General features: G+C 40.4%; 2 protein-coding genes and 1 pseudogene across 4 annotated transcripts; 1 reads left to right on the forward strand and 2 right to left on the reverse strand.

The window, feature by feature from the left end:
• The first annotated feature begins 7,019 nt into the window (after positions 1 to 7,019).
• LOC115693535 (protein DETOXIFICATION 14-like) lies at positions 7,020 to 9,681 on the forward strand (annotated as a pseudogene).
• Positions 9,682 to 10,645: 964 nt separating this feature from the next.
• Positions 10,646 to 14,988, reverse strand: LOC115693526 (sec-independent protein translocase protein TATC, chloroplastic). Of its 2 annotated transcripts, none has more exons than XM_056309601.1 (4): positions 14,581 to 14,988; positions 13,146 to 13,453; positions 12,347 to 12,637; positions 10,646 to 10,914 (listed from the first exon to the last, which is right to left on the reverse strand). In XM_056309601.1, the coding sequence occupies exons 1-4, from the start codon at positions 14,852 to 14,854 to the stop codon at positions 10,762 to 10,764; spliced, it is 1,026 nt and encodes a 341-aa protein (XP_056165576.1). In that variant the 5' UTR covers positions 14,855 to 14,988; the 3' UTR covers positions 10,646 to 10,761. The 2 variants fall into 2 exon arrangements, with proteins under 2 accessions (XP_056165576.1, XP_030476408.1); XM_030620548.2 differs by having other exon boundaries at positions 10,646 to 11,065; positions 14,581 to 14,974.
• A 1,468-nt stretch (positions 14,989 to 16,456) lies between these two features.
• Positions 16,457 to 24,017, reverse strand: LOC115693513 (CDP-diacylglycerol--serine O-phosphatidyltransferase 1). 2 transcript variants are annotated; one of them, XM_030620535.2, is made up of 13 exons: positions 23,460 to 24,017; positions 21,438 to 21,622; positions 20,944 to 21,009; positions 20,781 to 20,840; positions 19,867 to 19,957; positions 19,356 to 19,410; positions 19,121 to 19,200; positions 18,902 to 19,018; positions 18,664 to 18,748; positions 18,148 to 18,239; positions 17,194 to 17,447; positions 16,948 to 17,036; positions 16,457 to 16,860 (listed from the first exon to the last, which is right to left on the reverse strand). In XM_030620535.2, exons 2-13 carry the CDS (start codon positions 21,596 to 21,598, stop codon positions 16,733 to 16,735), a joined length of 1,278 nt encoding a protein of 425 aa, XP_030476395.1. In that variant the 5' UTR covers positions 21,599 to 21,622; positions 23,460 to 24,017; the 3' UTR covers positions 16,457 to 16,732. The 2 variants fall into 2 exon arrangements, with proteins under 2 accessions (XP_030476395.1, XP_056166006.1); XM_056310031.1 differs by lacking the exon at positions 23,460 to 24,017 and adding an exon at positions 22,959 to 23,123.
• Between the last annotated feature and the right edge of the window lie 1,997 nt (positions 24,018 to 26,014).

The raw sequence follows: 26,014 nt of genomic DNA on the forward strand, positions 1-26,014 counted from the left end.
GATACCGTTTCTTAGTTGGTGAACTAGACAGATAAATCTAAATACGTGAGTCGAGTTATGTTGTTAGCCATTATCATTTATAGTAATTGTGTTGTAGCGGAGAGCCCTCTTCGGAATATCTTCAAATTAAGTGCTTCACCGTCTTTTTGAAAGGAAAAGAAATCGCGGGATTTATTCTAAACCTCAGCAACATGGAACATAAATCAAGATCCAAAGCTAATAACGCTTCTTGCCTATAAGCAGCCACCGACGATAAGTAGTCTAGCCAGATTATCACCAAGAAACCAAAGGGCCCTCACAATGTGCGCAAGATTCTTTCTACCTTCTTGTTCATGCAAAATCCCTTTCAAGCTGAAAGTTGAAGAGGAGCCAAACTGCAAATGTTCTGCTTCTACAACGAAACAAATTAGTGCCAGCAGTTTTTCTTGACATATTCATAGACACGTGTCACACCAGATGTGCCGTGCTTCTTTTTGCTTTATATAAAGCCCGATTATTCGGAGGCTCGTGGAACATCCCATACATCGATTAAGTCTAGACTTTTGGTATGTGCATATAGCCCTGACTCATAGCAATTTGCACGCAATTTATAATTTAATAAGATAATGGCGGTCACTATTCTCTTTCTTTACAATTATCTTACACTTACAGCGACGACACGTTAGAATGCTATGATACGATTTTACGATCAGTCAAGACGTTGATGTCATGTTATAAGAAAATGCCAATGGCGAATAGGTGTCGGCCCTTCTTGTCTTCTACTCGCCAATGCCATCAAGAGATTATAACATGCGGTCTCTGCAATTATTGCTTTATAACATGTCGGCCCTTCCTTTTGCTTTATAAAGTGCAATTATTGCCACTTATTATAACATGTCGGCCCTTCCTTTTGCTTTATAACATGTCGGCCCTTCCTTTTGCCATCAAGAGATTATAACATGTCGGCCCTTCCTTTTGCTTTATAAAATGCAATTATTGCCACTGATAATTGAAGACACCATCAAGTCTTTTCAACTGTTAATGTTTTTCTCCTATAATCTGCGAACACTTTGTTTGATTGTGATTTGTGAATAAAATATTTGCACAGAGACGTGTATGAAGTCGGCATCGTTCTATATTATATGATTTCCATCCCGCATCTATACTACGATATACAGTAAAGATATGATAGCATAAGTAGCATATAATCCAAAATTTATTTGGAAATAAATCTTGAATAATATAGCATGGCATGGATCGTTTGCACTGCTGATATGTTGTGTAGCATGCTGAAGTAGTGTTGGCATGTCAAGTGATAAAACCGACTTTGGTATGCAGGATTTGAAGAGAATTGCTGAGTCACCACTAACAAATGATGTAGTAATTACATAATCCGAAATTTCTTTTTATTAATAAAAAGAGAAAATTTTGCACAACAAATCTTGAAAATCATGACACAATGTTTGAGAGTTTTGTAATTCCGATGTGCGGAGTTATGTTAATTTATTTCTTTGACATGACATTTGTGGGTGCCACAATTATTCTAATCAAGTCCATAGACTTTGAATTTGTCTAATATTGTCCTTCTACTTTCACAATTTCTAATCAAATTCCTTCGACGCCAAATCCAACTGATTAGGGGTGTCAATGGGTCGGGTCGGGTCGGGCTTTTATGATACCCTACCTGACCCAAAATCAATAGGGTTGCGCTTGGCCCGCCCAGTCCCCAGCTCAAGACCCTGTTCAGCATATACCCCAAGGTCCGAGTCGGGTCGGGTTAGGCCGGGTCGGGGTTCGGGTTCGTCACTCAATTACGACCTTTCCAGTTTTTTCATCCTTCTCCAACTCCATGCTTCTCTGAACATCGGCTTCGTTGGGCCCCAACACCGAAATCGGCTTTGTAACCCCGAATTGCCTTGCTGCCATCGCCATCGCTGGCACGGGGGGCGGTGACTCCCTCAATCCCTCCGAACTCACCATCCAAGACGAATCAAATCAAAACGCAAAAGCAAAAGGCAGAGCCTAAATCGGGCAAAGAACCGTCCCAATCGACGAAAAGAGATGTCCCAAAATAGAAAAAGGTCCCCGCTTTCTCCCCTGAAGAACAGCACCACCCACACCAAAAGGGAAATCCACAACTGGAGGATTCAATCGACGATCGCAGGGACGCCGGAGCCGAGGCCCGATCAGAGGAACAGCGAGGGAGCGGGCGAGCAAAGGCGCTGACTTTCCGGTCCCATCGAGAGGAGCGGATGAAAGGAAATCGAAACCCTAATTGAATCGAATCGGATCAAATCGGGATGCGCCGGGGGAAGGAGGGGGGGGGGGGGAAAGTGGATCTCGCCACGAATTCAAGAGGAGAATGCGAAGGAGAAGAGCATCCCCGAAGCCCTAGATCATGTCGTAGAAGAAGGAGATACAGAAGAGAGAGAAAGTGTTGATTTTTCTGAGTTGAGGAGAGAGAGGGAGATGTGTGGACTGTGGCCCATAGGAGGTTTTGTGGTGTCAATGGGTCGGGCCCAACCCTATCCAAACTTAGTAATACTCATACCTAAAAACCCTATCCAACGTAGACAACACCCAACCCCAAAATAACCCAAATTATAAGGCCAGGTCAGGACGGCGCGAGTTGGGCCGGATCAGGCCGGCGTGGGCTTTTTGGACACCTTTACAATTGATGTGGCGTCTGACGTGGATAAAACTTTTCCCATGTGGACGTTCACATTGGCTAAATTTATCAACATCATTTATCTACATCCGCTAAATTTTTCCACTCAAGTCAGTGTGGCAATCTGCATATTTTACCAGCATCATATTTTGGTTTCGTCCAATAGTCATATCACCTGAATTCGGTCGGATTTAGTGTTGGAATGACTTGATTAGAAAATTTGTGAAAATAAAAAAACTCGATTGGACAAATTAAAAGTATAGAGACTTGATTAGATAAGGCGTGATAATACAGAAGCATGGGATGATATTTTCATTTTTCCAGTAGTTTGTGCTCTCTAACAATGTAAACCCTAAATATCAATTCATTGGGCAGTGAAAACTCCTTCCGATTCCATTTTTCTATGCAAAAACATCAACTATCAAAACCAATTTACCAATTTGTTGGGCGGCAAAAACCCTTGCCCTGTTTCCATTATGAAAACTATGTCCACATTGCGATCCCCCATCTGTTAAGGTATCATCCTCCAAGAAACATTCCATGAAATTTTCAGAAACAATCTCCATGGTTAAGTCAAAACACAGGCGAGCAAAACTCTCATGAAACATATTTGAAAACGTCTTGATAAAAGTTTGAAATGGTAGGAGAGCACAATGCAAGCATAGAAAAGTACAGAAGACCCCAAAAACAACAGGCCCAAGGAACCTTCTTTGGTCTCTCGTTAGACCTGGAAGAACAAACGCTATGATCTCATAGAGAAAAACGGGGCTTCCTAGGAGAAGATCGCAGTATCCAGAAACCTGTAGTATGAAATAAAAGACTTAAATTGTAACAGCACGCCATTCATCATATACATTGCATCACACAATCAAGCAAATACGCCATACAGATGTATATATCGACTCTCCTACAGTTTGTACAACTTGATAATGTGAAAGAGCTCAGGCATATTGTTTCGATCTGTTGATTCAGACAACGAAGCAACAGGAGTCAACCCAATTGACAGGTCCATGTAATAAATGATGCAATTGTGCAAGCGGACCTAATGAACATATTCTGCTAGTGTTGTTTTCTCAGTCACCAATGAACTAGTACAATTATGTTTGAAGCTGTAAATTCTGATATTATGGTCATGATGGATCCATGAAAACCACATTGGTGATGAAATCACATGACTTGTACAAAGGCTACTAGAGAGAGAGAGAGAGAGAGAGAGAGAGAGAGAGAGAGAGAGAGAGAGAGAGAGAGAGAGAGAGAGAGAGAGAGAGAGAGAGAGAGAGAGAGAGAGAGAGAGAGAGAGAGAGAGAGAGAGACCTTCAAAGATATAAAGAAGAATTCCCCGCGAGCCAGTTGCAGAAATCGAACACCTTGTGTTTTGACGGGAGCTTCCACGATCCTTATTAATTCTTTTGAGAATGCAAAGCATCCCAAAATAGCAGCACTGACTGCCATAACGAACGCAAATATTCATTGTCTCGGCTCTTCAAGATGATTATATACACTCATTTCCCTGTCATCTGGAAGGAGCTCTTTATCAGGATACAGACATTGTTGCCCTCAATCGTGACCAGAATCATGCACAAATTGGGGAAAGCGGGTGAATTATTTTTGTTCTTCACTACTCAAATCAGAATCATGCATTGTGGATGACTTCTTAGCAGCTATACCTAATAATCTTTTCCCTTCTTTGGGTTTGGGCATGGTTCTTTCCCATGTAGCCCGAAACTAGATGACGAGGAGCTTGGGACAGCCCTAGATTCTCTTTCTATTTAGGATGCAATTCTCTTTCTATTCATGGTGCAATCATCACAAGTTATTTGGGTTTTTATGGGAAGTGCAATCGAGTTTTTCTTGTCATCAAATCTTCAATTTTTCCTCAGTGACATCCTCCATAGGCTGTTGTCTAGAAAATATTCTTGCTGCCTTGTAAGAACTCGATTGCAACTATTCAAGAAGATTTAGAAATTTACTGCAGTCAATCGAAAGATTTTGATCAGTGGTGGGTATTTCCATATTAGTTATTCGTGTTGTTAGAAAATGGGTTAATGTGATTACAAAGTACTGTTCATTATAAAAGGTGTCGATTCGTGTCGATGTGTTAAGTCAGTGTCATGTCATGTCATGTCACGTTGATTGCGAGTTATTCTTCTTGTGTTTGAGTCCATGTTCTCCCTTTCATACAATTATTTGAGTTCAAGCAGAGCTCCAACAGAAAAATGATCATCGCAATTCACATGCTCTCGAGTTTTTCAGTTCTTGATTCAATGATATCACCTGTATTGATTGCATTAGATTACACGAGGCATCTGTAGACACATGCAATTTTCTCTCAAATTTACTAAACAAGGTCACCATATCCGCACAATGATCCAACCTCTTAAACATCAACCCACATTCGATAATCCCAAGTATAGTTCTTTAAGCCATATACGAACGTCAGTCATTCGAATTGAGATATTAAAAGATTCCATTTACTCCCTTGAAATCTGAGTTTGAAATTATAGTGTTTTCGGTCATCATTCCATCCCATTCCTTTCTATTCCGTAACTTATTTAGTTATAATGCATCTTCCCTTAATATAAGTAGCGACAGGCGATAAGTAGTCTGAGCCAGATTATCACCCGAGAAACCAAAGGGCCCTCACAACATGCTCAAGCTTCCTTCGTCCTTCTTTGTTTATGCAGGGTCCCTTTCGCACTGAAAGTGAGAAGGAGGGCGAACTGCAAGAGCTCTGCTTCTCCTATCAGGCTCTGTACAGCCAAACCAACTGGTCCCAGGAATTCTTCTTTTCACTTATTGGCCGACATGCGTCATACCCGATACGGCGGCACCCCTTTTTCATTTATATAATTCGGGGACATGAGTGGAAAGGCTCGGCTATCCGGAAGCTCGTGGAACATCTCATTTACGAATTAAGTTTAGATCTTTCACCTTTTGCAGATAGTTCTTAGAAGTGCCTATCTTATCCTGAAGCACACCGTAATCCTCGTATCAGGGAGGCAATGCCGATGGCGAGCAGGTGTCGTATGCTAGTTTGCTACCACCCCTCGCTGCTATTTCATTAGGATTTGTTTTTGTCCCTCTTCCTTTGTCTTTTCCTTCAAACGTTAATATATTTCTTCTGCAGTCTGCAAACATTTTGTTTGAATGTGGATAAAATATTTGCACGCGCGACATGTCTATCGAATCCTCATCGTTCTTCGAAGTTAATTGTCCATGTCTACGATTTGACACTAGTGCCTTCCTATCGCTTTAGGGAGATTTTTTTGCTTCTTTTTTGGTAAATGGATATTAAATAAGGGTGCGTTTATTTCACGAAAAATTTTAGAGTTTGAAAATATTTACCAAAAATAATTTGTCATATCACCCAGAAAATAAGTTTACAAAAAATATTTTCATTTATTTTTGTAAACGATACAAGCAATTATTTTTCAAAAAATATTTTCCTGATCTTGACTTTTGCAAATTTTAATTTTATTATTTATTATGAAATGATTATTTAAAGTAACATATATTAATCAAGATATGCACAATCAAGAGAAGATTTTCGCACAATCTTGAGAGAAATAAACTGACAAAAATATCCTAATTATCTCTATTATAAAAAAAATATTCTAAAGAATTATCCTAATTATCTTTAACATCCCCTCAAACTCAAGTGTAAAAAAAATTCTGAAAACGCTTGGACTAGATTTGGTTCGTCGATGTCAAGCAGCCATGGGCTGGCTTTGTTGACTAAAACAGTAACAGAATGAACGTAACCGACGAGGCTAGCTTTATAATAATAAGTGGTCGATATGGCTGGCTTTGTTTTCAAAACTGTTATTGAACGACGTGGCCTTTGCGCTATAAACTATGCAACAACTCCGGCCATGGGAATATCCTAATTATCTCTAATATGGAAAAATATCTTAGAGAATCATCCTAATTATTTCTAACAAGCTATGTTCTTTTAGAATAACCATAAGAGTCACGTATATATCTAAGACTATCAAAGTTTCTAATTCTCTTGGTCTTCAAGTTTTGAAAAGAATTCCTTACTTGCCGAAATTTTGAACGCGTGGTGGTGTAGTAATTACATAATCCGAAATTTCTCGTTAATAGTGAAAAAGAAAACTTTGCACAACAAGCCTTGAAAATCATGAAACAATGTTCAAGAGCTCGTAATTGCGATGTGCCTAGTTGCGTTAATATATGACGTAGGCATGATGTCATATTATGGGCGCCGCTGACACGATGAAACCATTCATAGTGTCATCAGGTTAAGTCAAGACCCCATCATGCAAAGCTCTACTTTGGCCAAAAGAAAATCATGGGAGCTGTTGAAACATGAATGTCTCTAGCTGAGCGCTTGAGATATAGAACATAGACAGCGAGAGAGAGAGAGAGAGAGAGAGAGAGAAGGGGAGAGGCACGCGACACATTGGCATATGGAGGAGAGCGAGAGTTTGTTAGTGAGCAGCGGTGGAGACCGAGGAGGCGGCGGCGATGACGTTTCCGGCTCGAGCTCGGGGTGGAAGACATTGAAGGAGGAGACGAAGAGGATGGGGTACATAGCAGGGCCGATGGTAGCAGTCAACCTGTCGCAGTACTTCCTGCTGATCGTATCGGTGATGATGGTGGGGCACCTCGGCGAGCTCTCTCTCGCCAGCACCGCCATCGCCATCTCCTTCTGCGTCGTCACCGGCTTCAGTCCCCTCGTACACCTCTCTCTCTCTCTATCTCACACACACCCACACTGTACATATCTGAAATCAATATGCACACTTGTGGTCGCGCTTACAGAACAGGATCCATCGTTTTCGTTCACCAACTTTGTATGCTTATATGCCTTTGATGCTTTTATTTCTGCTGTGACTGGCTGAGCCATGTCGCGTGTTGATTGTCGATGCAGTTTGGAATGTCGAGCGCCCTCGAAACTCTTTTGTGGACAAGCATATGGAGCTGAGCAATACCAAAAGTTCAGCATCCATATCCACACCGGTATTTTCTGTCTTGTCTTAGTCTGTGTCCCCTTATCGCTAGTGTGAATCTTCATGGGAAAGCTACTGGTTCTCATGGGTCAACACCTCGAGATCTCCCTCGAGGCCGGTAAATTCGCCACCTGCCTCATTCCCGCGCTCTTTGGTTACGGAACTCTCCAACCTCTGGTCCGGTACTTTCAGACCCAGAGCCTTGTTTTCCCTCTGCTCGTGAGCTCTCTCGTGACGCTAGTTTTCCACATAGCGCTCTGCTGGACTCTGGTGTTCAACTCTAGCTTCCGTAATCTTGGGGCAGCGATGGCCATAGGCCTGTCCTATTGGTTGAATGCGATTCTGCTTGCATTGTACATGAAGTTTTCCCCCCATTCCGCGAAGATGAAGACCCGTGTGAGGATCTCCATGGAGCTGTTCCGAGGGATGAGAGAGTTCTTCAGCTTCGCTGTCCCTTCTGCTGTCATGATTTGGTGGGTACTCTCTTGCTTGTCTTAGCTTTAAGTTTTCCTGTTAAATTGTGAGTCTCCGAGACGTTATACCAAATGATGCATTATCGTCCTAATGATTTCAGCCTTGAGTGGTGGTCGTTCGAGTTTCTGATAATGCTCTCTGGGCTTCTCCCCAACCCGAAGCTCGAAACTTCAGTCCTATCTGTGTGGTATGACTTTAGGCTTTCGCATGCGAATTCTTTCTGGTTTTGCCTGCATGCTCAAAACTTTTAACACCTTTCTTCCAAAGGGAAAAAAAATTGTAGAGCTGATTGATTTTCAATTTCTCAATCCTCGGCAGCTTGGCAGTGATGTCAACACTCTTTACGATCCCAGATGGACTTGGGGCAGCAGTAAGGTATGCACCCAGAAACTCGCACGTACATGTTACCCATATATGAACATATGCCTCATCGTTATCATCCAATTTTCTTCGATTTTTTCTGCTAAAAAACACAAGTATTTGATTGTAGCACACGGGTTTCAAATGAACTAGGCGCAGGGAATCCACTGGCGGGTCGCCGCACCGTGAACGTTGCCATGCTCATTACGGTGTTGGAGGTTGCTGTGGTAAGCACAATCCTGTTCACCGCCCGCCGCTCATTTGGCTACATATTCAGCGACGAGGAAGAGGTGGTCCATTATGTCGAATCCATGGCTCCTCTTCTGTGCCTGTCTGTCATACTAGACAACTTACAAGGGGTCCTTTCAGGTTCGTTCCTCAGAACATGGGATCAAATAAGAGTTAGCGGCAATCTTATTCCTGAGAATTTGGAAACCCCAATTGATTTCTTCTTTTTTCTTTTCTGGTTCTGTCCCAGGTGTGGCCAGAGGATGTGGTTGGCAGGACATTGGAGCGTACATCAACCTTGGGGCATATTACCTTTGTGGGATTCCTATTGCTGCAATGTTGAGTTTCTATGCACACTTGAGAGGAAAGGGGCTTTGGATCGGAATTCAGATCGGTTCTTTTATTCAGACGGTTCTGCTAATTATTGTCACGACCTGCACGGACTGGGACAAGCAGGTACTTGCTTGCTCCTAGCGCAAATCTTGTGAAAAGAAACCAAAAGGAATACGCATTCCAATGCAGCAATGCTGCTCTGTTATCGATTACTAGGAATCAATGAGGATTGAAGAGGATTCATCATCTTGAAATCATCGTTTCAACTCTTAAGTTAAACCAAGATTCTCAGCTTCCAGCCATGAGTCTTCTTAACGATTCAAATAGGCCGGAACTAGATGTGCGTGATTTCGTCAGACAGTTTTTTATTGAGATATTAACAACCACTGTGTTTCTTGTTTCTCCATTTCCTGATACTGCAGGCAGACCGGGCAAGGAACAGAATATTTCATGGAAGATCTCAGACTAACAATGCCCTGGAGTGAGCAAGCAAAGAGTTCTTAGGAAGAAACTCATGCTCAAATCAATTCTTTCCCGTAAGTTAGTGGCTGAAGTTTTGCCGATAGAAAGTGATGACTGCTTTGCATTGAATGAGAACGTACCATTTAGACCACCGCACGATGTGAAGATACTTTCAAAGTAATAAGCAACCTCTGTATTCTCTCCTCCGTGTCAGCACAACCAGTTTCCTTTTTACTTTCTTTTCTTTTATGCTCTGCTTCTTTTAGGCTAAGAACAAAGCATTTTCTATTGACAGCATTGCATTTGCATCAATAACAGAAGTTTGCTCCTTTCCGTGAAAGTGGTCAACTGTAAAGTACAATATTGCTGCCTTTGCTAAGGCTACTTTAGGAAAATGCAAAGGACGTTAGGTTAAAGGGCTTTTTCAAAATGCAAATAGTGCTCGGTAAAGTATAAGTAAAATTGGTTTAAACGCTGTATGGAAAAATCTACACTCGTAAAAAATTTGTTTAAAAAAAAAACAGAAAAAAAATCTCACGCTTTCGCTGGTGGTCAAATTTGACGTCGCAGGCGACAGTCGTGTGAAGAGGGCATTTCCGCAATTTCAAAAGTTTAGAGAGGCCAAAGTTGAAAGAAAAAAATACATTAACATCTAAAGCCCAAAGTTTCTACAGACCTGTCTTGGAAATGAAAAGCATTTCCCTAAGCTTTCCAAAAAAATTTGTGAAACGGCTTGACTTTTGTCCAAGGTCCTTTAGAGACCCAAAGGCCCTCGGAGGCATCATTCGATGCTTTCACAAATAAATGGAGATGGAAGGATAAAGGTCATGCACCAATGATCTCAATTTGCTCCTCAGACCCTTTCTTTGCATCCACAGTAAGAAACCTATTTATAGAAAAGTCAACACGCTAAGAAGTTCAGATGGCCTTCAATGAGTTAGTCGATGTCCTGCGCAAATTACAAATGGGTGAAGACAAACTTACACCAACAACAGCTCAACTGGTTGTGCAAAATGTTTGAGAAATCTTACTGATCGAAAAATTGAAGACGTGTTCAAGGACGAAGCGTGGCAGACTGCATAGAAGCTTTGGTGTTTACGTTAGCAACAAATTCTTGGTGATAAGCGATGGAAGCCTTTTAACAGGAGTAAAGAGACTGAAGAGCAAATGTATTAAAAATGCTCCTCTATAAACGAGGAACAGTATCCCACTATCACTAGTGTAAAAGAATACAAAACCCTCGAACACGAAGACCGATCAGTAAATTTGTACATAAATGCTTCACTACCAGCTATTTTCAAGTACATCCTTTGGGGTAGTCGCAGATGCCATGCACTCTCTGATCGTACACACCAGTAAAGTTGTGAGCACATAAAGTTCACCGCCCTGTGAGCTTAACTGCCCATGCGCCGCCCAAGTAGAGTCCGAGAAGAGGTCCTGCCAGCAGCATTTGAGTAAGAGGATCTGTTGATGGTGTTAATACAGCAGCAGCTACGACTGCACCTACAACTACATATCTCCAAATGGACAGCATTTGGTCTCCGGTTACTAGACCGACTTGTCCTAGAAGGAGCTGTATTACTGGAACCTGAAGGACAAGTAAAATTATCAGGAGTTGAACAAAGTTGTAGAAAAGACTCGAGTAAAGTAGAACTGGAACCACAAATTTCGCTCTTTAGTCAAATGAAGTCATACGTGCCTTTCATGATAAATACCTCGTCATTGACAGGAAAGACTCCACGAACTATTTCTAGTATCAATTTTGCTTTACTATTCAGCTTTCAAGGAATCCACGTACACTGGTAGAGGTTAGGGTTGATGTCTAAATTTGCATTCTCTAGCACACAATACCACAATTATTGACTAATCTTATCAATTGAACAGGGAGATGGAGAACAATGAAGGATGAAACTCAAGTAGAGCTGTTTTCTAATAATTTCTTATATCAATCACGTTGAACAAAATTATTGCTAGAAACCCTTGGCCAAAAAACAAGGAAAAATTCTACTTTTCATTGATGATAATTCACGCTCTTTCTGATCAAGTCTCTAGACTTATAATTTGTCTAATATAGTCGTGTTACTTTTACAAACTTTCTAATCAATTCCCTTCGACATTATCCGGCTAAATCAAACTGCTGTAGCCCTCTGTTGTGGATAAAACTTTTCCAATGTGATGTCCACGTGGGCGTCCACATGGCTAAATTTTATACGCATCATACTCTGACTTTGTCTACATTAGCTAAATTTTTCTACACGTTCATGTGAGCATCCGCATGTTTTAAGTGTACCATATTTTGGCATCGTTCAACAATCATGTCAACTAAATTTGATCGGATTTAGTATTAGATGGACTTGACTAGAAAAAATGTTAAAGTAAGACTTGATTAGACAAAGCGTGAAAATTCAGGGATATAAAAGTAGAACTTTTCCAAAAAAACAGAAGACCTATTGCTAGAAGCATGGGATGATATTTTCATTCGTCCAGTATTTCATTCTCTCCAACATTGGAGGAAGTCCATGCATAAACATCACAAATCCTAATTATCAATTCATTGGGCAGTAACAACTCCTTCCTAATCCATCTTTCCCATCCAAAAACATCAACTGTTAAACCCTAATTATCATTTCATCCCTTGTTTCCAATTTGCAAACTATGTCCACATTGTGATCCCCCATCCATTATCTCCATCCTTAAAGCAGCAGTTTTGTTTCATCAAATTTTGAAAAAATTTCTCAAAAGATCATTAGAAATCTCCATGGTTAACTCAACACTCAGACGTGTAAAAGTCCCCATGAAACAAATTTTAGAGAGACAAAAGAAAGCAACCAAATCATATCATGTATGAACTTGCAAACTAAAATTTTACCTGAAAAGATAGTCCAGTGCTGAACATGAGCACTAGCACAAACTCAAAGTATTGATCAATGGACCACAGTGACTCGACGGCCCCTTCCGCATAACTCACAAAGAAATTCAAGGCTGCTGGAGTGAGAATTAGGTAGGAGAACACAATGCCCGCATAGAAAAGTACGGAAGACCCTAAAACAATAGGCCCAAGGAACCTTCTTTCTGATCTCGTTAGACCTGGAAGAACAAACGCTATGATCTCATAGAGAATAACAGGGCTTCCTAGGAGAAGACCGCAGTATCCAGAAACCTGCAGTATGAAATAAAATACTTAAATTGTAACAGCACGCCATTCATCATATACAGATCACCCAACCATGGTTTGATCAAGGCATAAAAAAATGCGAATTGCATCACACAATCAAACAAATAAGCCATACATGCTAAATATCGACTCTTCTACCATTTATGCAACTTGATAATATGAAAGAGCTCAGGCATATATTGTTTTGTTAGAAGCTGCCAACTCAGGTCCCACAATCTGTTGAGTTAGACAATGAAGCAACAGGAGTCCACCCCATTGGCAGGTTCACGTAATAAATAATGTCGTTGTGCAAACAGACCTAACAAAAACAATCTGCTTACCAATGAACTAGTACGACTATGTCTGAAGCTATAAATTCTGATATTCTAGTCATGATGGATCCATGAAATCCACATTAGTGATGGAATCACTTGACTTGTACAAAAGATACATGGATAATGGCTCACCCATGTATGTGTGTGCGCGCACATGTGTGAGAGAGAGAAAGAGAGACCTTCAAAGTTGTAAAGAAGAATTCGCCAGGAGCCAGTTGCAAAAATCTAACGCCTTGTGTTTTAACGGGAGCTTCCAGAATCACTACTAACTCTTTTGAGAAAGCAAAGCATCCCAAAATAGCAGCACCAACTGCCATAACAGACACAAACATTCGTTGTCTCAGCTCTTCAAGATGATCAAATATACTCATTTCCTTGTCATCTGGGAGGAGCTCTTTATCAGGATACAGAAGATCATAAAGGGGACTTCTTCCATCATCTTGGTTGAAGGTCTCAATGGTCTCTTGCCTCAAGGTATCTACCTCACCTGCATCATCCACTAACGCGATGTTAGCTTACAATTTTACTGCAGATGTAACTTAGGCAAGTGCATTATTTCCATGTCTCAAACGTATGGCTTCGATAACAAATAAACGGCAATTGAATATTTGAATAGCAGAAAAATAGTAAAGATTTAGCCTGCATATACAAGCTGTAACTAAGGAGAGATGTGTTTTCAGCGACAGACAATGCAGATGGAAAGTGTAAATTGGTAGCTGCATGGCTGCAACAGCGTAATTCTTTTTCCAGTGTTAGGTTTGATTGAACAGAGGTGAATTTATGCAACAGAAAGAAAAAATAAAAAGGAAAGATGTGTTTGACACAGCTAAAAGCTAAAATCACTTCAAATCAAACATACTCATCTATGTTGCATATACACATCACAAAGGAATGAAAAGACATGGCAACCACAAACAGACACTAAGATAACAGAGTGATTGCCAGCAAAGTGGGAAGCACTCAGGATACAAAGAATGCAATGTGTTTTAGTGTCAGGTAATACATAAGAAGAACCTCTCGTGCTGGTGCCCTATAGGACAACGCAATTTCACCAAAAACGTAGCACATAAATAAGTGTTTCAGGAACAACCTCCAGAGCCGGTGCCCCATACGACAACACCATTTGACCAAACATATATCACAGAAATCAAATCTGATCACCCTCTGGGTTGATACTAAAAACTATTTGAGTCCCCAATAATTACAAGAGGTACTTAAGCTTGAATAATCTTAACCTGGAAGAGATTGTGTAATTACGGGAAAAGCAAGAACTAGATCATCAGACATAGAAGCGCCAAAGTTCCAAGTGACATGAAAATTGCATTTGCAGACATCAACCCAAATCCACCATTTCCTTCACTCAACTTCTTGTACATACGAAAATCACACTTTGGAACTAGATAACTCTATGCCCAATCAGGACACTTCCCAATTAATACTCATCAACAAGAACCCACAAATCCAATACCGATTCCCCAATTCACTACCTCCTCCTATCCAAGAACATCCAATCCTTCAACGGCCCGAAAAAAGAGCCCAATTCACCAAGTTGCAAACACATCAACAGGGACCAAGTAAAAAAACAAACAAAGCAACCGAATTCAGCACTTTTACCGGGTCTATCTTCCACGGCCGAGCCAACGCTGCCGCTCGTGCCCAACTCGGGCTGCTTATTCCCACCATCACCCTCCTCAAAGGCAAAGCAAACGGCTTCACCGATACCTTTGCGACCCCTCAAGCTGCTCAAGTCCAATCTCAACCTCGTTCTTCTAGAGCCACCGAAGCAAAGCGGCCTCACGCCGCCGCTTCTTCTCGTGGAAGCAAGAGGGCTGAAGTAGTGGTTGCTGAGGTGCATATGAGGGAAGAGAGCAGCGCTCGTGCTCCCCATCTTCCCCGAATTCTGATTTCAGAGCAGGAATTGCAGCTCTCTTTCTCTCTCTCTCTCTCTCTCTCTCTCTCTTGCACGACGAAGAAGAAGAAAGAGAAGAAGAAGAAAAGAAAAAATCTGAAGGCTGCGTGTTGGAACGATTGGCTGAGAAAGAGGTTTGGACAAAATCCTACGATCGTAATCGAAGTTCGATTGTTAGTAGAAAAAAAATCGGACGCAACTCTGATGTGGGGGTTAGTTTTTGGCTCTCTCTCTTCTTTTGTTTGTTTTCCTTCCTTTCTTATCTTTTAAGTCAATTTAACACGCGATATTCTCTCGAGAGAAGGAAGAAAACCTTTTTTTTTCAATTGGGGACTAGGTGTGCCCGTGTTAAAATGAGGAACAAAGTCCTGTCAACTCGCCAGGTAAATGCACCTGAATAGACGAGGCCCTAGTCGAAAGCATATGCTTCTCTTACTTTTGTGAGGTACCATTGATAACCATCATCAAGGATCCAAGGCAGACTCCTGATTACCGGGACATACTCTTATTATTCGACAACATTTTTCTCTTGAGCATACATATTAATTCAACGTCCACATTGTTACCTTTGTTGGCTAATGTTATTACCATAAAATGGAGATAATGATGAAAATACTCTTTGATGATAACTCTGTTTTTCATAGGACAAAACTCCATAGTACACAGCCTATTTGATCTTAGGCTATTTCTCTATGTATTGTTTTCACAATTAATTAGAGTCCCGTGGACGATACCGGATACCACTTAATTAATCTTAACTTATTTCTGGCATTCATTATTTTCCTCACTAGTGGTAATTTGCTTGTTACATATCATTATCTACCTTGTGTTTACGAGACGTAATTTCCATTTTGTCGGCGTAAGTTGTATAGGTCCTGTGGTTCGTAATATTCCACAAAAATATAGTAATTTGCCTAAGTCAATAATAAATTTCTTTTCTTATTGTTTGTAAATTACCTATGAGTCTTACTTTCCTTTAGTGAACGTGATTGTCTTCACTATAGTAATTTATCGGTGAAATATGATTTCGTAACTTTTATTTAGAGGGTGTAATTTCTCTTTGGTGGTCGTAAGTTCTCTTGGTACTGTGATTTGTAATTTTCCCCAAAAGTAAAGATCAAGCCAAGTTGATAGTAAATTTCTTTTGCGTTATTGTTCAGCAAGTAGATAATTGATCGGAACTTTCCTTTACACTTTGCAAAGTTTTGCAACCCAATGTGCAAATAATTTCCCATTTTTATGGTAACTTTTCGTGATGGGATGTAAGTTCGGTCACCTTCGCATCTAAATCGATAAATAAACTGTTTTTAGGACTTTTTGGATAATTTTCCTTCTAAAGTTCTGATAAGCCATCTTCTTGACAATCGCCTAGCAATTTTTGGCATTCATTTAATTGGAAAAAGATCATAACTCGTACCACTTTCTTCTTCCATATTGACATAGTCAACAACAATGTCATTGGTCAACGCAATCCAATGAACACCTTCAATGGAAGAGCTCTTATACGCACTGAAGCCTACTGAGAGGTTTTGCTTCAGTTGATGACCATCCAAAAGATGGTGCAAGATAAGACGTCTGACGCACATTCTAAATGGCTAAGCTGCATAGAATTATCAAACCAACAGTACTGCGAATGTCGCAAAAACATGGAAGCAACTCTCCGACCGTAACAGCTAAAAGAAAAAGAAACATCGCCCCTTTAACGAGAACAACGCAAACTCACTACTCTCTAGAAGGACTCCGATTCTCCCTGACCTAGCAAAACAAGCATTTACAATTCTTCAAGATGTTAAAAGTATGTACATCAGTACAAGGAAGAAAAAGAAATCAAAGAATCAATGCCTGATATATCCTAAGTCAAAGCCTCTTTCTTAGCATGCTTCTATGTAGCTGCCACGACCAAACAATCAGAAATGCTACGATGCCCGAACCAACCGAAGACCAGAAGACTACCAACCACCGAGGCATCGGGTTTGGATACAAACCTTGCAAAATTCAGCAGAACCAAGTCATTACTGACGAAAATTTCAACTACCATCAACGCCAATGAGTTAGCCATCAAGAGAATTTACCATGTCCAAACTTGATGCATATGAGAAGTTCCACAATACATATTGCAAGCGAAAGCCAAACTAGAGCCCCAACCTTTTTCACTTTTTTCCTGAATATTTAAAAAACAATCATGTTAATGAACTACTAATAGTTTGAACTGCAATTCTAAACATTGCCAGAGAATGTCCCATTTGTGTGCATGCATGCGTGTGCGTGCGCGCGCGCGCGCGCGTGTGTGTGTGTGTGTGAGAGAGAGAGAGAGAGACCTGTCCTGGAGATATGAATTGTATTCACGGATTGTGGGGATTGCAATGAGCCACCATAGGATCAACCTATACACTATGACCGGGTTCCTAGGAGGAACCCACAGACAAAACTTGAGAAAGAATGTGTTCAGCTCCACCGTCAAGAAGACTACACAAAGACTAAGGACTTGAATGAAACGCCATGGACCAAGCAGGGGGTGCCACTCGTCTTTGTCCCACTGAGCTGGGGTGAATTGTCCCAATGTCCGTTTAACCTGAAAAGCAAAGTTCAGCACACCATTAAGAGCATGAAAGTGGCATGCAGAGACACATTAAATTAACAAGGTATAAAGTTTTAAAAGTTCAGAGACATAGTGTTGCAAGATCCAATCTAAGCTGCTGTGTACGAGTCATTTTTGCCAAAGCTAAGAGCACAAGAGCACTTCCTCCAAAAGAAACAAGCAACCAGATGCCATGTGATACACTGCTTACTATGGATGAAACTGAGTCGTGCTTATTTTGTTTTCAGTTATTTTCATGGGTTTTGATTTTGGAGACATTAAGTTTGGAAGTGTAGCTGATTTTAAAAATAATGCTAACTTTCCTTCCTTAGACTTGGGAGTCAAAAGTAAACTACTTTACCAAAGAAAAATCGAATGGAAAATGAAGCCACATGAGTAATCCACTCACAGAACCGTCCCTCCCTCCCTCTCACTTGTGAGGGTTGCACGCGCGCACACACACCTACACACACACGCATCGACATGCATATAATATATACGTGGATTGCATGAAGAAAAGTTTCATTTATGGAACTGCAAAATCCAATGTAAAAAATCTTGAGATGCGTCCTTTTATCATGCTTATCACTTTTATCCTTGAATTGCAAAATGATAGTCAATATCGATTTACAAAAATGAGAAAAAAATTACAATGCCCAAGCTGTAAATTACACTGTCGAGTTCAGGACCATACCTTCCCTATGACATTAGGCTGTCGACTTATACCAACCCATTCATATGTTTTCCCATCAAAATACCTGACAGTATGCATTCCGGCCCAAATACCTGAAAGTTGAAACGGAAAACTAGTCACCAAATGCTTAACTAAGAATCAAACAGCTCTTTTGCCCGGTTAATCTGTCAATTGCGACAAAGTCAAGACATGACATCGCCATAGACCCATTAGCAATTTGACCGATATAATTCATGAAGCATGTTAGGTTCATGCAGCAAGGCAATGACAGTCTCTGTAACACAAATGATACAGGAGCTACACAATCATACAAAAAAGCCTGTACATTTGTGACAAAGCTCAACAAATTATCCAAACAGACAAATCCTATCAGATAAAATCAAGAAAATAGGTATAACCGTTTTTACAAGACCAATTTATACATCATGACATGCATAAATAAAGTAATAATTAAACTATAATGATCCAATGGAGAAAATTAAAAGAAAACCTAAGAAAGGGAAGGAAAAAACAGACCAAACCAGTTGCATATTAATATATCCAGAATAATGCTGTCCCACCAGCACTCATTGAAGTTCGGTAACATGTGACGAAATGTGAGCTGAAACCAAAGAGCAAAGCAACTTAATTGAGGAAAACAAAGGTCCCACTATAAGTTGAACAGGAAACATTCCACAACTGTAGACAAACACAAGAGGGTTCATCCACATGCTTACATGCACATAAGCATACACATAAGGCCAAAAGCACAAACCTCCATGAACTCAAATCCAACTGAAAGCACCCACAGAAGTGGCTGATTACGAATCAATATCGCTTTTCCCCACCAGCCAAAGATGTGGGCAAGCACAAATTCGTCAAACAGTGTATCCTGGAAAGGGAATGGCATTAAGGAAAACAATCAGATAGACTTTCCATAAGATGAGACTTAAAGCAAGGGAAGATAAAACGACCATTCAGGAAGAAATCATACATAAACATTCTTAAACCTGCTCGTAGGATTTTCTGGCAGATAAATCCTGCAGTCAGCTCCATATGATCGTTCAGGAAGTTCTGCAAAGTCGAACAGATTTCACTTGGTCCCAAATCCAACTAACCATATTAACATAAGAAACTGAATTTTTCATACTATACTGCATCAACACAGGAACACTCAAAATGCCCAACAACTAATGCATCATGAAAGTAGGTCTAAATGGAATCTTTACCGACACCCAGATCAGGATGGAGAAACTTCATGAATTGTCGAGCATCATCACGCTTCTGGAACATATTGCAATATGATGTCAGTTAAACACCATTGGTTAAGGCAGAGATAAGTAGCAAACAAGGTCTTTTAAAACTTCAGAGTACCAAGCATGTATATCCTAGTCAGAATGTCAGACATAACATTAAAAAGTTTATCGAAAATTGAGAAAGTGTATTCAGACAATCATCAGCTGAAGTGGATATTTCAGCAGAACACTTGATTGGGACGAGTTGAAGATCCTTAAAGTTTTCCTAAATATTTGTCTCAATGAATAAAATCACAAATCCCCATCCCCCTCCCCCAAAACAAAATAAAGAATAACACTCCGTGAACCAGAAGGAAAAAAAAAAAAAAAAGAACAAGGGAGACTTAGCCAGAAGAAACGGAAAAAAAAACATGAGAGAAAAAAACGAAGGCAGCCTTGTCCAGAGAGAGTAGTTATGAGAATGGCTGGCTACACGGGAACCAACCTGAAAAAGCAAGAATGTGAGCACAACAAGGTAAATAACAGCCATCCCATGGACTAGGCGCCAGATTGCAGGATGAGGCCTAATAAGAACCCTGCATAATGCAGCAGATAGGTGAAAGTTAGACAGACCCCAAATATTGCAGCAGAAAGAGAAAGTTGGATAAAACAATAAACAGAAATTGAAAATTAGAAGAACAAAAGTAACTTAATCTGACCATAAGCCATTAGAAGATCAGAATGTGCTAGAAACCAAACTAATACTGGTAAACCAAAGGCATTAACAATTATCATAAGTCATGACTATCACACAATTCCATTCTCCATTTTTAAAACCGTCATTCAAAAAAATTTCACAATATCACTATAATCTGGATATGTTACATATCAAAATTCCCTAAGCTCATTGCATGAGGTGTAACAACAGACGGTTTGCAAGGGTAAATACAAGAACAACTAAAAATTGCTAATCCCACTAAGTGGAGATGGCCGACTTTGCAAGAATGATCATGCCGTCACGCATCCCCTCATCATGCCATCACACAATCCCCTTCTCTATTTTAAATTAATGGAAATACAGAATTCGCTGATATTACTGCATTTAATCAACAAGTCGACATGCAACCATTTAAGCAATGTGGCGATCTACAGCCTCACAATCACAACCATACAAAGGAATTGTAGTTAGTACTCTATCTACTTCCTCCTTCCATTCTTGTCCATTCCCTCATTCATTCTTTTTAGTCCCTCCATTTCAGTTTTAAATAAGAGAATAACATAAGGTTTTGATCTCTTTCATTCTCCAGATGTCAGGATATTCAACATAGACTAATTTGCTACACCTGTAAGCAAAGTATGTGCACGAAAGGAGAAAGACAAACCGATGGTTAGATGCAAGTTAATAACATACAGACTTACGTGGAAGGGGCTTGCAGCAAGCAATAAGCTAGAAACACTGCAATCATGGCCCACACACCCCTGCAAGAAACAACCAAAGTAAGGGCATCAAAAAGGTAATTCTTGATGGGCGAAGTACATGAAATGCAACATGAAGCATTCGAGGTAAAACATGATAACGCACCTTTTCACGGATGTAACAAGATCACCAGATTCACTGCCTTCTGGATCAAGAGCTCCACTTGCCCATCTGGACAGAAGATATTTGAATTTTGGAAATTAACCAACAGCTCAATTATAGTTTAATTTACATCACTAAACTTTCAGTAGCAAATTCCACTTGCTCAAGAAAGGTCAATATATCATATGGTCCTGTGAGTTAAAGAAAGACCGTCAAATCTTTCTTCCAGTTCATAAGATAGGTGAAGTTATGCACAGCTTAGAAATTAATCAGGTCTGACAATGCCACCATGAGGACAAAAGAAACAGATTGCAGATATCACCCACTTGTTTTTCTTTTTTGGCCATAGTTAACATTCACTTCAACATTAATAAAAAACAGAAACACATCAGAGGATAGATGAAGAGAGTCTGTCCTTCAATGTTTGCTATACGCAAAAATCTTAACGTAAGCTTGCATATCATCTGAACTATGGTTGCCAATCAGCATATCCTTACATCAAAAAACATGCTCCAATTAGTAAGAGGGATATGGTCCGTGGCTTGTACGCCCACGCAGTCCAAGGATCTAATTCATCAACAGTGGTCGCATTGCCTTCGCCATTTGCATGCAAAAGATTATTCTGTCTCTTTTGTCTTCTATGATCATGAGGCTCCATAGCTCATAAGACACAACTTAGTAACTGCAAATCATGGAAGATGATAAAAACATGACGTCCTTTAAAAATAAAATCAGATAAGAAACTGCTAGTTCCAAGAGAATAAAGATCATAACAAACTACTAAAAAAACCACACAAGAAAAGCTTGGTAATTAAATTAAAGTAAAGAAAAAAGAACACTGTTCTCCCAACAACTAATTAGAGCCAATTATAGCAAATGTAACATCCTTAAAAATTAGTGCTGTCCAGAAGAAACAAAAGCATGCATCATATTAACATCTGCCTGTAGTAAAAAATCAGTCTATGCTTAAATTAGTCCTGACACCATCTTAACACGCAAAAAGCTGACCACCGTGCGCCCCCCCTCCCCCCTTCTCTCTCTTACCCCAGAAAAAATAAAAGGCATAGCAAAAACTATCACTTCTAAGGTTTTCCCAACACAAGATAAAAGTAGTGACTTTTTTTTTTGATAGTCGATAAAAGTAGTGACTTTCAGCCTTTGAGGAATGTACTGCAACATGCAGATTACAATTCTTAGTTCCATCAAGTACTCATCCCAATATGTGGTAATCTTTCCAGAGCATCTCCGCCCCAAAAAAACATCTGCAGGTAATAAAGAACATGGGATGTCTGATCTTTGAATCCAGCTCATTCCACAAACTGTTATGGACCCCTACAGGTTGCCCCAGATACTACACTGACATTCAGCATCACTCCAATGATATGAGTACCCATTGAAATAAAGTTCCCGACATTGAAGCATTCTATGTGCTGCTATAGCTACAAGTAACCACAATACCATTAAAAAAAGGTCCTCAACTTTCCAACAAAGCAATTGTACCTTGCTTGCTTGACCCAGACTTTGCATTTTGTATCTATCTAAGTTTCAGCAAGTTAAGAAGTATATGCTGAACATCTCATCTCAAAACCTTTAAAAGCATAAATTCTGGGAAGCATTTGCTATATTCGCTACAACTTCAATATGTCGTGTCTTTATCCTTCAAGTGAAAAAAAACTAATAAATTGAAATGCATATCAATATTGACTAGTAAATACAAAAACAGAACCAATTTCACTTAAAAAAAAAAGTTGGCATTCTATAATCTGATTTCCGAAAATTGAGATACACCGGAATTTCACCAGTTATTTGCTTATTCATTTATCTTTCGATTAACCAAGAAATTTTTTTTTTCACTTGGGCTAATACATAGGAATCACAGTCCCATAAAAAAGGGATGCTTTTCGTACAATTCATCCCTTCAAGATAAAACCTGGAAAGGCATCTACCCGCTGTGCAACTACCAAACACCACCAACCATTTCGAAATGAGAAAATTACTTTGAAATGGTTTACCATTACCAGAAAAGAATATGGAACACCTTTGATAATTGGGATCTACAGGTATTCCTTAAAGACCAAAAACAACATATACATGCGAATTGGCCGGCCACACTCTCACTTATACAATAACTCCGAGCGAGAATAATCCACAAGAATCAGAAAAGAAGAGGAGAGCAATGGGTATCAACATGCACACGAAAGAGATGACCTTTTCGAGTGGGAAAAGGTAAAAAACTGAAACACGTGGAGGATTAAGCTTAATAGAGAAGCAATAACGAGGGAAAGAAATGAACAGAGATGCCAGAAGATTTTAGTATCTGCGTGTCTTTCACTCGGTGATTCGAGAAAAAAAAATAAAAACGAAAGTTGCGAGAACATAGAACAACGACAACGACAACGCAACACAGCACAGCACTAGAGAAAGAGAGAGAGGCAAAAAACGGAAAAACACGAAGAGGGTCCATAAAAACGATGACCCAAAAGGGGAAGTAGGTAGAGAGATACTGAGGCAAGACTTACGTAGAGATAAGATAGAGAAAGAGAGAGAGGGAGAAGGGACGGGCTGACAGAGGATCCCCGGCCGTACGATCACAGACGAGAAGATCTGGGCCGTCGGATCGCGGGGACGACGCGAAGGGGAACCGCCGCCGCCGCCGCCGCCGCCACGACGGGTCGATCGATCCTCGAGGAGGTCGGTCCCTTCGCGCGCTCGCCCCCGCGCGCGCGCGCGAGAGAGATTAATGGGCGGCGAAGTATTCAATGCATCAGAGGGAGTGCGAGTTTGACGAGAGGAGCAGCAGCAAAAGAAAACTAGAAGATGATGGGCACACCCTTTTCGCTCTGCACCGAGGAAATTATATATATATCTGAATCTGAGGCAAAGGGGAGGGGAAAGCTTTAGCAAAATCTCGATGATGACGATGATGACAGAGATCAAAAAGGTTGAGAGAGAGAGAAACAGAGAGAGCGAGGCTCGACTCCTGTATGTCTCTCTGCAGCAACCGCGGCTAAAAAGGGTCGTGCGAGAGGAGAGAGGCGATACGATTCCCATTAATTGATTTTCGCATTCATGCTTGCGACATCTTTAAAAAAAGGTCCTTTCTTTCTTTTTGGAGAGAGAGAGAGAGAGAGGGAGAGAGGAGAGAGGAGAGAGAGTACGACGGTCAAAGGAGAGATCTTTTTGAAGGGCGTTTCTAAAGGGAGGGACGGACCACAGGGACTGCTCCGAGGGAGCTGTCCCGGTCGGGTTCCGAGAATGCCCTCCCGCTGGTGGCGTAATCACGGCATCATTCCAGGATGATTCGCTCCCTCTTTTATGCCCCTCTGGGTCGATTTCGTGATGATTACTTAGCGCTTATCCGGTTCTGATTTCCTTATGATTATCCAATTGCTGTCATGGTCCTCAGATTGCTGCCGATCGATCCGTGCGCAATCACTTTCCTTCCCGTCTCTTGCTTTTGCCATTGACCAAAATTTTCCCATTTCGACAGTTTACATGTAGCCCAATTTGGGTTTATATTTGACTCGCGCCTTATCTGTCTATGATCGAACTCAGAAGTAGGGCCGGACCGGGTTTTCGGGCACTACTTGAGCCCGAGAAAACTAGGGATGATCCGGGTTTTCGGGCCTCGTGTTTTTTTTTTTTACTAGCATTTCATTCATCTCAAATCAGACTTGACGCATTCCATTTGTATGCCCTTACCTTTTCGAAAGACAGGGAGAGAAAGTAATCAATTCTGCGGACGTGTATACCTGTGTACTTGGTCGTATGTGTATAGATAGGGTCCAGACCGAGTCAATCCGAGCAACAGGTGTGTACTCTTTTAATTGCAGTCGGTTCAAACATGAAAACGAAATGTCAAACGCCCCACCGTACGACCCCCCGTGTAATAAAGCGAGCAAAGTACATCATCCAGAGCAGCAGGAGGTGCAAAGTTGCTGCCGCTGCTGCTGCTGCTTCTTGGTGAATATAAAAGCAGCTCATGAACAAACACCACAGTATAATGCAAAGGAGGGGAAGGGGGGGCTATAAGGTATTAAATGGAGAGGGGGCATGGGTCGTTGGAAGGGAGGAATAAATGTGGTAAGATCCAGCTAAGGGAATGATGCTGGGAGTTTGTTGCATGTCGAAATCGAATCCTTTCTCTTTTCCTTTCTCTCTTCTGCGCCTTTCACAAGGGGTCTGCAGCATCTCCTTTCTCTGGGTACAGCTCACGAAAGGGTTTCGATACAAGAACAACTTTTTGTCATGTCAACTTTTTTCTTTGGTTCCTTTTCGTTTCGACCAAAGAAAAAAAAACTCTCCTTTTTCGTGTGCGCAAAAAGAATCCTAAATAGTTAGCTTTTTTGTTTCGTGGATCGAATGATTGAATGCATTATTTCGTCAGGGCGATCGTTCCTGAATTTCGCCCCGACTCATAATGTCATGTTAAAACTTTTAGTTCATTCGACGTAGTTCTTGAACTATTCCTTAAAAATTTGATGTAATCGTTTTGTTTGATTTGATGACATAATAGGATACTCAATGCCGAGTTGGACTATTGAAATGATGGGTCAATACGCTACAGGAATATGTATGTGACAATGAATTCAATTTCTTTTATCCATGTTCTTTTGAATTAGCAGATTTTTATTTTCATCGTCTATTCTTAAAACTTAACAAATTGAACAGTGTGTTAGCAAATTATGTTAACTCGAACTGACGAAATGGACTATATTGAACATTTAGTAATAATTCAAGAATCATATTGAATAAATATTACATATTAAACTAAAGTTTAGATACTATTAGTGTTATTTTTCTTTTTACTGAGAGAGCAGGAGTGAGATTCTGAAATCCGAAAAGTGGTCAAGATTGTCTAAAGATTTTGATAGATTACCTTTTGACTTCTAGGAAGCTGATTTAGTCAGGATCTTGCTAATTAAAAGTAGGTTTTGACTATAATGGGGCTCATCACGTCTCTTGAGATTGTCTTTTCAAGTTCGAGCATAAACTTCAAGTAAAAACAAGAGCCCCACTCACATTCTCCAAATTTCTTCGATTAAACATCTTAATCTTTTAGAGAATAGGCTTG

Source organism: Syzygium oleosum, unplaced genomic scaffold, assembly GCF_021117445.2.
Source record: "Syzygium oleosum isolate NSW1041296 unplaced genomic scaffold, Sole_v2.1 Sole_v2.03, whole genome shotgun sequence".
NCBI classification, from domain to species: Eukaryota; Viridiplantae; Streptophyta; class Magnoliopsida; order Myrtales; family Myrtaceae; genus Syzygium; species Syzygium oleosum.